The sequence below is a fragment of the Lissotriton vulgaris genome, chromosome 10 (assembly GCF_964263255.1).
Source record: "Lissotriton vulgaris chromosome 10, aLisVul1.2, whole genome shotgun sequence".
Lineage (NCBI taxonomy): Eukaryota > Metazoa > Chordata > Amphibia > Caudata > Salamandridae > Lissotriton > Lissotriton vulgaris.
In genome coordinates, this window is record NC_141698.1 from 113,604,823 (window position 1) to 113,619,183 (window position 14,361).

General features: G+C 44.8%; 1 protein-coding gene across 2 annotated transcripts in view; it reads right to left on the reverse strand.

Annotated features, from left to right (window-relative positions):
* Nucleotides 1–6,324: 6,324 nt before the first annotated feature.
* CPSF4 (cleavage and polyadenylation specific factor 4) overlaps nucleotides 6,325–14,361 on the reverse strand; it is a 96,216-nt gene continuing 88,179 nt past the window's right edge. For both annotated transcript variants that reach the window (XM_086940643.1, XM_086940644.1), the window contains exon 8: nucleotides 6,325–8,154. In XM_086940643.1, the coding sequence (XP_086796769.1) occupies nucleotides 8,086–8,154 (69 nt within the window). In that variant the 3' untranslated portion in view covers nucleotides 6,325–8,085. The remainder of the gene's footprint in view (nucleotides 8,155–14,361) is intronic.

The window sequence follows — 14,361 nt, forward strand, 5'->3', positions numbered from 1 at the left end:
TCTTTCCTATTTCCCGTCCTAGTACCCTCCTCTCCCTTCTTTTCTCATTAATCAAAACACTTCTCTCCAATATTTGATCTATTTCTTTATTAATCACACTAAAATGCACTCAAAATTTAAATCCAGTGTAAATCATGAGTTGATATTTGGAAGTTATGTCATACAGATTATTCGGCCCTTCACCAGTCACAATCCCGCATAGATTATCTTTGTCTCAGTAAATCATTGGCCCAGCTTGTTCTTCCATCCGACATAGGATAATTTTGATATCAGACCGTGCACCAGCAATCACAGATTTTGACCTTATACTCTCTTCACCACATGCAGACAGATGGCACATCCAAATCTGAAGTCTTTGCTTCTGATTTTTTTGATTATTAACACAAACCTGATTCTTCCTTTGCAATTATTTGGGATTACTTTAATGCAGCAGCAGGAGGTTTTATAATAAGTTTTGTCTCGCAAAAGAAAAAAAAACAAGCATTTACAATGCAATGGTCTCTGCATTATTAAAGGTAGAGCTATTGGCATTGCTCATGACATTTTGTTTCCTTTTTTTTATAATAAAAAAAACCAAATAAATGGTAGTCATTTACAATGGCAATAGGTGAGCATTAGAGAGTAGTAGAGTATTTGCGGACATAGAGCCCCCCCACACACACACAGCCACACACACAGAGCCTCCAACCAAAAAAGCTACAGAGACACACACAGACAGAGGCAGGCACAGGCACAGGCACAGAGACAGACAGACAGACAGACAGACAGACAGACAGACAGACAGACAGACAGACAGACACACACACACCTACCTACCTACCTACCTACAGGTTAATAGTGTTTGATGCAAAAAAAATAATTATTATTATTATTATTATTATTTATTTTTATAAAGCGCGTAGTCACCCGGAAGTATCCCAGCGCTGAGGAACCTTAGAGACATGACTGAGGACTGAGTTTACGGGAGGGGCAAAAGGGCTAGGGGAAAAGATGTGTCTTTAGTCGTTTCCTAAAACGGAGGTATTGGTGTTCAAGACGAAGATCTCGCGGGAGGGAGTTCCAAAGACGGGCCGCATGGACCGAGAACCGTCGTCCTCCTGACCGTGCTTTCCTAAACCTTGGGGCATTGATAAGGTTTTCTGCATTAGAGCGAAGGGATCTTGGGGCTCTGTAAGGGGTAATGAAGTTTCGGAGAATTGGAGGGCCCTGGTTGTTCAGGGTTTTGTGCACCAAGCACAGGGCTTTAAATTTAATTCTCTCCCTTATGGGGAGCCAATGCAGGAGTTTGAGGGCAGGCTTGGCCGATGATCTGGCCGGGGTGTTGGTAATGATCCGAGCAGCGGTATTCTGGATCCTCTGCAATTTAGTCAATGTTGCTTCCGGTGCACCCAAATAGATCGCATTACTATAGTCCAGTCTAGATATAATAAGACCCTGGACTAAAAGTTTTTGCGATTTCGGAGGGAGAAGGGGCAGGACCTTCCTCAGGGATTTTAGCAGACCGAAACAGGTAATAATTCAGGGTATGTTTGGGAGCCCTGTTCCATAGACCAAATCGTGGAAAAAACTTGACCTGTGCAGCTCAGAGCGAGCGACCTTCTTATTTGGCTTGAGAGGGCGACCATACCTGGTTCACACGGGTCCCCGGCAGATGTTGGCGTGCTAGCCCTCTGCCAAAGTCGCAGTGTAATTTAGTTTTTTAAGAAATAGACACATTTCCCCATGTTTGCACCTACTTCATGTAAGTGTTGGTGTTAGATACAAAGGCAAGTTTAGCTGTCTCAGTAGAATGAGCTTTGCATCAAATCCTTTGGGTGTTCTCTGGTCTGCCCCCTTAAATGCCTGTTGATGCTAATAGTTTTTTTGTACTGAGAAAAGTTCACCTTTCCAGAAGATAATAAATAGCTCTGTGTTCAGTCTCCCTAGAGCTGATACAAAGCCATAGTAAATCTGGGTCAACCTCTGCATATGCACTCATCCCGAAAGTATTCATTGAAATATTCTTGTATTGTGTGCTGCATTACTGTGTATAATAAATCTATGACACTCCAATAAAACAGTGAATGGCCTAACGTAGTGTGCATTTGATGTATGGAATTTATGTTCCACAATTAGTGCATGCCTGGTAGGAATCCGTGCCAACTTCCTCAGAACTCCTAAAATATCCATGCCGCAACCCAAACGTTATTCATTAAATGATACAAAATAAGGTTTAACTAGAAGCCAGGCTTCTGGGTGTCCCCCTCTGTATCTAAGCCCCCCAACCCACGCCATAAGCACACCCAAGCTTCTAGTCACTGGGCAAGAGGAGAGTATGACAAGGGCTGGGTGTAAGGCTGGACTGGCCCTATGGGACACCGGGTAGTCTGCAGACACAGTGCTGCTTTTACCGATGGCTAGGTGGGAACATCAGCTATCCAGCCTGGCAAACAGCCCTTAGGGGAAAACACACGGGGTCTTATTTACAAGCCCCTCGCGCCGCCAGTGCGTCACTTTTAACATGGAGAAAAGTGACGTACGGGCCCCACCGTTTACTTGTAGACACTTATGGGCTTATTTACAAGCCCCTTGCGCTGCCCGTACATCACTTTTTTCCATGTTAAAAGTGACACAATGGCTGCGCGAGGGGCTTGTAAATAAGCCCCTTACAGAATTTGCCCCCACGCCCAATCCTCCTGGAGCAGGGTGGGTGCACTTGCTACACTTTCTCAGTCCAGGGAAGGCATGGCTTGGCATTTCGGGCTGGACTATTCCCATAAGGCACAGGGTCAGACTGATTTGCATATGGCCATATCTGAACTGGGGTGGCAGAGTGGGCTAAAGAACTGTGATGGATCAAACCCAGATCTGTTGACTGGGTGTGAGTGTTTGATTGGTTCAGATGCTCCGTCCATTACCACCCCCTTTTGTACCGCTTTGTTCTCCATAAGTTGGCAGGGTATGCTCAGACGTGAGTCCCTTGCTCACTTTGCCACTGGATTCAAGCAAGCCTGGCTGAAGACGGCTGTAATGCCAGAAACCGGTCCTAGGAAGCTTGTTTCCGGTCCAGGGAAGGCATGGCTTGGCAGTTCGGACTGGACTGTTCCCATGAGGCACAGGGTCAGACTGATTTGCATATTCCCATGTCTGAACTGGGGTGGCAGAGTGGGCTAAAGAACGGTGATGGATCAAACCCAGATCTGTTGACTGGGTGTGAGTGTTTGATTGGTTCAGATGCTCCGTCCTTTACTACCCCCTTTTGTAACACTTTCTAAGTCAGCACACATTTTTCACGACTGCTTTCTGCTCCCGGTCCACCTCTGAAGCCGGCGGGGAGTCATCTGGTGGAAGCCGGATCGAGGAATACCAGTAAATGGCTCCACGGTGAGTCACTTTTACTTACTGGACCGTCACCGTCTCACTTTCCACTTATACCCGTGAGAAGATGACAACACATCCACGTCTGACAGGAAATCACACTAGTTAAACACTGGCCTTTGGCAGACCTAGCAGGGGGAATGTATAGTTTGAGCCCTGGTGGCTCAGTGAACTAAATTAGGCCTTGGCACATACTTTTTTTTTTTTCACAAACTAACCGGTGATAGGCCCCTTCTCAGTGGCCCTTAGTCGTCCATATCCCATGTTGTTGTTGTTTTTGCCGTAGACTGCGCAGAGTAGGGAACGCGGGGGGAGGACAATGTTGATTCACAGTCCTGGATTGTGGCAGAACACGTGACATTGTGGTCATGAAAAGTACTGGAGTTTGCGCCTGGGGCCATGTTTGATGCCCTACCACACATTCTATGTGTAGTGTGTGGGGGCAGAAATGTCACGCTTAATCTTGCATTGTGGCAAAAGGTAGCCCACTTGCCTGGAACTCGACGATGCATGGGGCAAGGTGTGGACATGCAGTCCTGGATGGCGCAAGACCATAGGACAGCACGTTATACTTTTTTACACAGTCATGAACTGTTTAAGAGCATAGGAAAGCATGCTTGCGCGCCAAACGTATGGCAGTGTGTTGCACTAGCATAGTCTGTGAATGTACACCGCAGGCACGCTGCAGAACCAGTGTGTAACGCAAAAAAAAAAAAACACCACACACAGACCGAATGTGGTGCAGGGTCCCAGAAACTCCTGTGTGACATCACACACACAGAGCCCAGCTGCAGGCAGGTAGCGCACGGTCCGGGACGGGAGGGGGGAGAGCCGAGAAGGGGTGGGGTGAGAAGAAGGGGTGGGGTGAGAAGAAGGGGTGGGGTGAGAAGAAGGGGTGGGGTGAGAAGAAGGGGTGGGGTGAGAAGAAGGGGTGGGGTGAGAAGAAGGGGTGGGGTGAGAAGAAGGGGTGGGGTGAGAAGAAGGGGTGGGGTGAGAAGAAGGGGTGGGGTGAGAAGAAGGGGTGGGGGGGGAGAGGAAGCAACGAGAGAAGCAGGTAATTAGCGCCCGGCCGCCCGAGAGGAATCAAGTAACCAGCCCCGCTTCAGCAGCTTCCCTCTGCAGGGGGAGGGCGGGGAATGTGGATTCAGTAACCACTGAAGTATGATCATTCCATAAACGGGGCAGTAGACCTTGGGACCTTGAAACTATGATCTCTGTAGGGGGGGATTCCATTTCACTTTTGAGTATTGAGCATTTTAGCATTAGAAACACTCCTGTGATTTGGACATTTATGGCAGACTCACTTGTCCAGCTCTCTGCCATTGATTGGCCCACCTTGCACAAAAGAACACTGAGGAACTAGGTTAAGGAGTACATGTAGAGAACTTGATGTCTGGCACTTTTTTTTAAAATATAAACTCGATAGGGGGGGGGGACTGTTAAACCATAATGAAAGAACCGACACTCAAAGGTTCCTAAGGATAACCATTAATTCACAAATTAGGCACTTAGGACAACTTTTTTCGTAGACAGGCCTATTTGTGTTGTAGAACGTTACCCTATAAAAGTGAAGGCCGTTCTCGATTGACATTGAATGTGCTGGAACCTTGTCTGTTCTGCAGATAATGTTAACTGGCCTACATTCCCGTTAATAAAGACATTTTTAAAGTGGTAGGGAGGAGTTTCTGAAGGGACAAAATCATCTTGCTAGCAGATGATTGCCTTTCACTTACTTTTGATATTCTAAGTTTCATGCAGATCCATTAGGGGTGGGGCAAAAGTTGTTTATTTAATAATCACGTTGGCACCCTTCGATACATCTGCACTAAATTAATGCATAGTTTACACATTTAGTTTTCTGTTGGTATGTCAATTTAAGTCTAGTGTAGTCCAAGATGTGTTGCAGATTTGACTAAATGGGGTAAAGGTAGGAGGCAGACCACCAATGAACAAGACCAAAGCCCCATGGAACGATGAACGGTGCAGTGATTTTGTGCAGGGACACCTGTGTAGCCAGATTTTGCAGCCAAATGCAGATGCACCCAGCAGAAGAGAGACTTAGGCTGAACATTATACAGAGGCATTATGACTCGCCGCCACATATATCCACACAACCACTAACACATTTTTACCTATACATTAAAAAAAAACACTTATAAGGAAACTACGATTTACGCTGGACAAAATCTCTTAATGTATGTTCAAAAAGCCTCTTGAAATTACGTTTAAAAACACACAAACATTTAAAGTGCAAATATGGTTCTTAAAAAGAATTAAAAACAGCCTGAAATTCTCTACTAACTGTTAGCTCTGCAAACCCTAACTCGCACACCAAATGCAATGGTGAGGACCTCACAGTATCTGCAACAAATAACAGGATTAAGCACCACAACTTTAAATATCTACACACAAAGATCACATTGTATCAAAAGTTGCACCATTCATAATGTTAATGGTAAGGTATTATGTCATGTCACCAGTGGAAGCATGTAAGTTATCTGTTACATCATGGGTGAGGTTCAAAGCATAGCATTTAGTGTGCGAGTTATGGTTTGAGTGGCAGGTATGCCAATTATGATTTGCAGAACTATCTATAATTAACTATATATAGTCTGTTTGCCACTACTTCCCTAGCCTGAGTGAGATATATTGGGGGTCCTCCATATATTTATCGATGAAAAATAAAAAAATTCCTACCAGAGTGCCTACTAAGGTTATACCAACACTTTTCTCCCTATTAAAATCAAATATGGTGCAGAAAACATTTGTATAAAATACATTGGTGCTCGTCCTATTTTTGATCTCTCACACAAACGCAGCTCTCTTCTATCTCAAAACAAACCCCTCATTCCTTTCACTCTTTGTCCCTATGCTTCTCCGTCTTTGCCTCTAAGCCTCTTTCTTTATAAGTTTAGAGTAACGATACAAGTTTTTCAAACACTTGCATAAAACAACTCGCAGTAAATGTTTTGTCTTAAAAAACATTTATTCAACTGTTTATAAAGAACTGTACAATGGGAACTAATACAGTCCTCTTGTAGTTGAACACAAAGCATCAAGCATCCCTTCAGGGAAACTGCATTTAACAATTTTAAATAAGAATTATTTTCAGCAGAGCAGCTTTTTCAAAAGTCATATTTTGATTAAAACAAATATCTTTAAAACATGTAACAAAGACTGTATTGCAGTTTTTGCATTTTTTTTGCTGGGAGGGGCAAACACTGCACAGCACTGTGACTGCAACGGCTTTCTAAACAGGCAGAAATTGGATTTCCAAATACATTGTGAAATAGAGGTGCTACAACTAAACAGTGCTGTATGATCCTCTACCATAAGGTTCAAGATGAGCCTAAAAGAGCAAATTTCCTTTTTAGAACTAAAAGAAAGGAATTTGATCCTAAGGCTCCCCTTTTTTTTAGATGACTTTTTTCAATTTCTGCTTCACAGTACAAAAATACCGTAACAACTAAATGAAAAACTAATCCCAGTCCGAGGTGTGCCATAAAAATCAAGTCACCATATTTTAGAACTGCTATCAGATTGGCTGCTAAGATCAAACGTTTCATATTTGCAGTTTGGGACTTGTTACAGTTTGCTAGCATTGCCTGAAGCAGGCTCTTCATCACACCTTTGGCATGTCACACCTTCCAACCTGCCAGAGGAACCATTTCACCAATGCTGATGATGAAGGCAAGGAGCTGCAGTGCACTTTACATTTCTCAAAAGTAAACCTGCACCTGCTCTGGTGTGAATATGGATGCTATAAACAAGTGCAGCATCCTTTCTCAAAAATGGACATCAATTACCCAAGACTGGTTAAACTCTTCTGTCAGTGACAAATTGTAGTTGTATGATAGTGCCAAACTTTAATGTGGCCAAAAGCCAATATATGGCCAAGGACCCCAAACAGCAGTTAAGAGTAAAATGCTTTTTGTTCAGGCATTTCCTATGCATTTTTCCAGCAGCCCACCAGCATTAACTTTATTTGTTGTTTTCTTTAAGGCAGAACAGGGTCATACAGATGAGCCAACAATGCTGATGAAGCAGGTGCCATCAAAAATAAGTTAAGTGCGAAGACTGTCTTATTTTTACATACAAGAATAACTTGTGAGTGAAAATACATCATCATTTGTGGAACACATTTTTCCTGGGACACAGGCATGACACTGTTATGGACAACATCAAGCGGACATTTCACCAAATCAGCAAGCATGGCAATCTTTTTTGTTATGTGGAAATGACTTTCCAACGCAAAGAGATTCCGTGGACATACTTTGCAGGTTGTTGTGAAGTTCTCTTCCAAATACTTGCCGCACTCCCACTGAGCAGCATTTGAGCTACAGGCTCCATCCTTCCTTAGTAGGGAGTTCAAGGGCACTTGGACAGAGCTGTATCCATAAGATGAGAACAAAGGTACTTTAGGGGTAAAACGAGGATCATAGCAGCTGCCAAATCAAGCATCACTTCTGATTGGGCAGTTGGACAGTCAAGGCAAGGAGGATGCAAAATAAAAATCCTAAAATGTAAAGGAAGAAACGTATAATAAAAAAATTAAAAAACTAAAATTATGCTCCTCTGCTTTCAGTTCTAGGGCACAGTTCAATCAATGTCCGCAGAAAACTGAAGCCGAAGGAGCAGTCATTGCAAGGACAATGTCAGGTCAACATGGTGCACTGGATCCAATTCCATTGCTCTTGAAGCACTCTAAAGATCGAAAGGACTTGGTGGTCATTGGCCACTGAGGAAAGCCAAGTGTCCTTTCGTGCATCTATTTGCATAATGTCCTCGTTCGCCACACTGCAAAATAAGACAAAGCACAATAAGTCAGAGGTGAAGCAAGAATACAACACTTGATTGGACATAATGTAAATTTTTTTTTTTAGCATTAAAGATTTGACAATGACTGCCACGATTCCTAAACTATTATAAATCCATGCCACTTTTCCCTAAATTGTACATGCTGGGCATTAAAAAACAAAAAAAAACCCAAGCAAATAAATAATCCAGAGTTTTTTGTTTTTGTTTTGGCAAAATAGTCAACTGAAGGGGCTCTCTGTGGTTTAACCTAATCTTTCAAAACGTAGGCCCTGTGTGTGTTTTTGTGGGGTGGGAGGGTGAGGACACAAGTGTGCGGTAATCTAATGTTGCTTAAGGTTTGTTTTAAATCTTCTACATGTCACACTAAAACCAATGCAGAGCAATTTGAGGAAACAAACAAACAGAACTATAAAGGAACCATTATCTTCAATAATTAGATAGATCAGGTAAATGAGTAATTAACTTGCAACTTTGTGCCTAAAAGAGCTCAAGTGTGTTCTTGAAGGGTTCATCATAAGGAAAATGCTACTTACCAGTATGCATCTGTTCTTGGCATGTAGAGTGGTATATTTCCTAAGAAAGCCATAGAGGCTCCTATTTTGCGAGTGGAGTGCGCTCTAGGAGGAACTGTTAGTGTACGTCTAGCTTTTATATAGGATATTTGTATACACTTTACAATCCACCGTGCAATCCCGCCTTTGGAGATGGGGTTGCCTTTGTGCGGAGGAGAGAAAGCGAGAAACAGTGGTTTAGTTTTCCGAAATTATTTAGTCCTGTCGGTATAGTAGAGTAGAGCTCTTTTAACATCTAGGGTGTGTAAAGCCCTTTCTGCTACCGAGTCTGGGTTTTGGAAAAACACAGGTAGTTCGACAGACTGATTGAGGTGAAAAGGAGTGACGACTTTCGGGAGAAATGTTGGATTAGGCCTAAGAACCACTTTGTTAGGATGCATTTGAAAAAATGGTTCTTGTATAGTGAAAGCTCGTATTTCACTTACTCTTCTGAGAGAGGTGATAGCAACAAGGAAAGCGTTTTTCCATGTTAGGAATTGCAACTCGCATCTATGTAGGGGCTCAAAAGGGGGTCCCATAAGTCTGGTAAGGACAAGATTTAGGTTCCACACAGGAGAAGGAAGCAATCTGGGTGGAATTATCCTTTTTAAGCTTTCCACGAACGCTTTAATCGCGGGAACTCTGAAGAGAGAAAGATGTTGTCTGTTCTGTAAGTAAGCTGCAATTGCTGCAAGGTGCAGGTATATGTAAGAATATGCCAAATTAGACCTTTGTAGATGTAGAAGGGAACAAATGATATTATGGATGGAAACATCCAGGGGGTCAATTTGATTAATTGTGCAATAAATTGCAAATCTTTTCCATTTAGCAGCGTTGGTAGTGGGTTTTCTGGCTTCTTTAAGAATGGCCATACAGTCTGGTGGTAGGTTTAAGTAACCAAACTCTAGGACTTCAGGAGCCAGATCGCTAGATTCAGTTGGTGCGGGTCTGGGTGCCTGATTTTACTAGAGAGAGTTCCAACAGCGTGGTGAACCACGGTTGGTTTGCCCAAGTGGGAGCTCCAAGGATTAGTTTGAGAGACTGTTGTCTGAGCTTGCGCACCACTAATGGAATTAGTGGGAGAGGCGGAAAAGAGTACGCAAATCTGCCTGACCAGTTCTTCCATATTGCATTGCCTTCGGACAGTGGGTGTGGAAACCTGGCGGCGAAGGCTGGGCATTTTGTATTTTCGTGGGTGGCAAACAGGTCCATGTGTGAATTACCCCACCGTTGGAAGAATGGCTGAAGAACTTGTGGATGCAATTCCCATTCGTGAATCTGTTGAGACTGCCGACTCAACAGATCTGCTATCTGATTGTGAACTCCTGGAAGGTGTTCCGCTAACAGATGTATGTTTTGAGGAATGGCCCATTTCCAAATGTCTTGTGCGAGCTGGGACAGTTGCAGAGAGTGTCCCCCCCCCCTGTTTTTTAATGTAGTACATGGCTGTCATATTGTCCGTCCGGATGAGGACAGCCTTGCCTTGCACGTTAAGTTGGAAGGACTTGAGTGCTAGGAATATTGCTAGCAGCTCGAGATGGTTGATCTGGAGTAGCCGCTGTTGAGCGGTCCATTGACCCTGAGTGGTATGTTGTAGGAGATGGGCTCCCCATCCTGTGAGGGATGCGTCTATTGTGAGCACTACTTGTGGAACTGGCTCTAGGAATGGCCGTCCCTTTGTCAGGTTTTTGGTGTTCCACCACTGCAGAGAGCGATGTGTGCGGCTGTCCACCAACACCAAGTCTGTTAATTGACCGTGAGCTTGGTTCCACTGTCGTGCTAGACACTCTTGTAACGGACGCATTTGCAATCTTGCGTGTGGAACTATGAAGATGCAAGATGCCATCATGCCTATGAGTTTCATGAACACTCTGGATGGGAGAGATTGTTGGTGTTGAAAAACAGCAACTAAGTTTTGAATGCTCTGTATCCTGGCTGCACTGGGGTAAACTAGACCTGTAGACGTGTATATTGTAGCCCCTAGATACTGGATCTGTTGTCTTCGCAGATGTGCTGCTATGACTGCTAGGCACTTCGTGAATACTCTTGGTGCCGTTGTCACTCCAAATGGAAGGATTGTGAACTGATAGTGTTGTCCTTCCAGTACAAACCGTAGGTATTTCCTGTGAGCAGTATGTATAGGGATGTGAAAGTAGGCGTCTTTCAGATCTAGCGTAGCAAGGAAGTCTCCCTGTTGCAGCAGTGGAAGCACTTGTTGCAGAGTGATCATATGAAAATGATCTGATTGTATGTAATGATTGAGGGGCCTGAGGTCTAGAATCGGTCTCAGGGTCCCGCCATTTTTGGGAGTCAGTATAGCGAGTAAACCCCCGTTCCTTGTTCGTGTAAAGGAACTATTTGAATCGCACCCTTCTGTAGAAGGGATAGAACCTCTTGCCGGAGCAGAGCTAGATGATCGGTAGACATTGGACGCTGTCTGGGAGGTATGTGTGGAGGGGTTGCTGTAAGTTCTAGGCAGTAGGTATGTTGGATAACCTGTCTTACCCACTTGTCTGTTGTAATGGAGCTCCAGACAGTCAGGAACTGTGTTAGTCTGCCCCCTACAGGAGTGGAATGCTGCGTGGGGGGAGGGGGGAGGGAGCGTAGGAAAGTCATTGCTTAGGGGCGGAAGAGGCTCAAGTGTTGTTATTACCTCTACCTCTGCCCTTGGTATTATTGCCTCTGTATCCTCCTCTACAGTAACTTTTGGTAGAAGAGGTTTGTGTCTTGAAAGACGTGTTAGTGTCTGTTCCAGTTTGTTTGGAGCCGATTCTGTAAAAGGAGCGATGAAAGGAGCCTCGAGCTGGGGTAGACTGTAAGGCCCCCATAGACTAGGCAGTCTGTCTTTTTTCATTTTTTCGAGGGTAGTGTCAACCTCCGGACTAAATAACTGGTTTTGGTTAAAAGGCTGGTTCAAAATGGTGGTTTGTACTTCCTGTTTGAACCCCGAAATACGTGGCCACTCATGTCTCCTACTAACGACACTGGTATTAACAGCCCTAGATGCTGTGTCTGCGGCATCTAGTGCGCATTTGATGGAAGCGTTAGATATTAACTTGCCTTCCTGTATGAGGTCAGTAGCTTGATCTTTGTACTGATCTGGGAGGTGTTCAAGCAATTTCTCCAATTGGTCGTAGTGAGCCCTATCATAGCGAGAGAGGAGGGCTTGCGTATTCGCTATGCGCCATATATTGGAAGCCTGCATAGCTATTCTCTTGCCTGACGCATCAATAATCTTGGATTCTTTGTCAGGCGGGGGTGCTTCACCAGAAGTCTGAGAATTGGCCCTTTTACGTGTGTTGGACACCACTAATGAGTCTAGTGGTAGATGTCCTTTAATATAGACTGGGTCTGAGGGTGCAGGTCTATATTTCTTTTCAATTCTGGGGTTTAAAATTCTTGTCCGCAGAGGATCTTTAAAGACCTCAGTAGCATGCTTAACCACCCCTTTGATCATGGGAAGAATGTGAGCGGATCTCTGAGACTGCTCAAAAGTATCTAAGAGAAAATCTTCCTCAATGGCCTCAGAATGCATGGGGACACCATGGTATGTAGCAGCTCTGTTGATTAGCTGGCCAAACCCAATAGTATCCTCAGGAGAAGGTTTAGATGGGTATGAGGGTCCCTCAGGAACATCAGGTTCATTTGAAGGGTATGGAAAACCCCACCCAGACGCAGGTTTTGTGTATGGAAAATTCCATGTGCTCTCACCTCCAGGGTATGTAGTGTCTCCTTCCCCTCCACCTAAATCATTTTCATTCTCATTCTGTGGTGAATGTGGTGACAATGGAGATTGTATAGGAGAGTTTTGAGGTTAAATATAGGGAGGAACGGGAGAAGGAGGAGAAACAGGAAAGGAAAAGTGCAGAGGAGAGGTTGCACAGTCCTTTTTGGCAGGAACCACAGGTGTAGGTGGTGTAGCTGCAGGTCTCTTCTTGAGTGGTGTGGCACCAACATGACCGGTTTTCAGGTCGATGAAGATCTTTTTCTGTTGAGGATCTGGTCGAAAAAGGTCCTCTTGAGGTGCAACTTTCTTCGACGCTGATTTTTTCGGTGCCTGTGTAGGTTGTCGAGTGTCTTTAGCCTTAGGAGGTATCAGGGGGTCCTGTGGCTTAGGTTTCGGCGCCGAAGGCGTCGTTTTGGTTTGGAAGGCATGTTCGGGGGCTCGGAGACCTCAGAATCAGGCTGTGTGGTTTTCGGTTTTGGGACCGAAACATGTTTCGGTGTCGGCACTTTTTTCAGTGTCGGAGCCGAAGGGTGTTTTGGCTTCGGTGTCGACGGAGTTTTGTTCGGTGACGAGGCACCGGAAGGCAGAGGACATTGTTTCAGAGCCGAGAGAAGACTCTTGATCGGTGTCGAGGCACTAGAAGGTGTGGAAGATTTCTTCGGAGTCGAGCCGGAAGGCGGGACTTTCGAAGTAGATGATCGGTCTCGACTAGGCCCAGCGGGCGCAGTGCTGAACTTTGCCTTCTGCTTGGGCGTATGTGGTGCAGGGGCAGTAGTACTCACGCGCTGACCCAATGGAATGGAGTCGTCGGAGTCATCTGCCTCGGAGACGATCTGGAGATCCGGCGAGTCTTCTTCGGGAACGAGTGGAGCCTCGTCGTCGAAGAGGTCTTCCGGTGCAGGGGCTGATCTCCTCATCTCGTGTCGACGGGTCCTCCGGTCTCGGATGGTTTTCTACGAGCGGAATGAAGCACAGGCTGTGCAGGTTGACTCGTTGTGGTCCGGCGACAGACAGAGGTTACAGACCTCATGGTGGTCGCTATGTGGAAACTTTGCTTGACATTTCGGGCATTTTCAGAACGGAGTACTTTCCATATGGTGTAGGCCGCACGGCGTCGATAGGCCCAAAGGCCCACTTGGATGACCGGATTGGAAACTTTGGCGTTGAAAGGTGCCGCAGTCTATGTCGAAGGCAGGCAGTAATTGTTTTACGAGGTTCTGCGCGTCGAAGTTGCAGAAAAACGTTTTTTGGCCGGAGTGGAGATACTTTCATCCGAACCCAGTGGCGGAAAAAAACAATCTGAGGATGGAGCCGATGCCCATGCGCAGTATTGTCCAAGGGAGGAGTCACCTATCGGGACTAGCAAAGACTTCTTCCAAGAAGACAACAACCTGCAATCATCCGAGCCCAACACCAGGTGGCGATCTAATGCACAGTGTACTATCTGCAGCATGCCTCCAACATGTTATTGTAAACTCTCATTAGAATTCAAAATTCCGCAAATATGTCGTGCAATGCAAAACCAATTTATTTTAGGACCTAAATACATTCTTGTGTTCATTCTGTATTAGAGGACACAGTTCCTGCTATAACATAACTCAAGAAACTCGCTGATAGTGCGCTGATCGGTCCCATGCAAAAATGTTGTCACAGTAATTGCATTTCGAGAATTTCATAAGTGCACGGCGAAATTCATATAATTATGCAATATTTTTGCCGCACAACGAGAATTTCTCCTGCCATATTCATCACGGTTGATTATAGGGCAATCACTATTTACAATGACCAAGATCATTAGGCCCACCTATAATAATGACTGAGATCATAGGGCCCACTTACAATTCAAATTTTCTTATCTACTGGAGAAGACATGGGCACCAACGTAAATCTTATAATCTGCCTACCTGA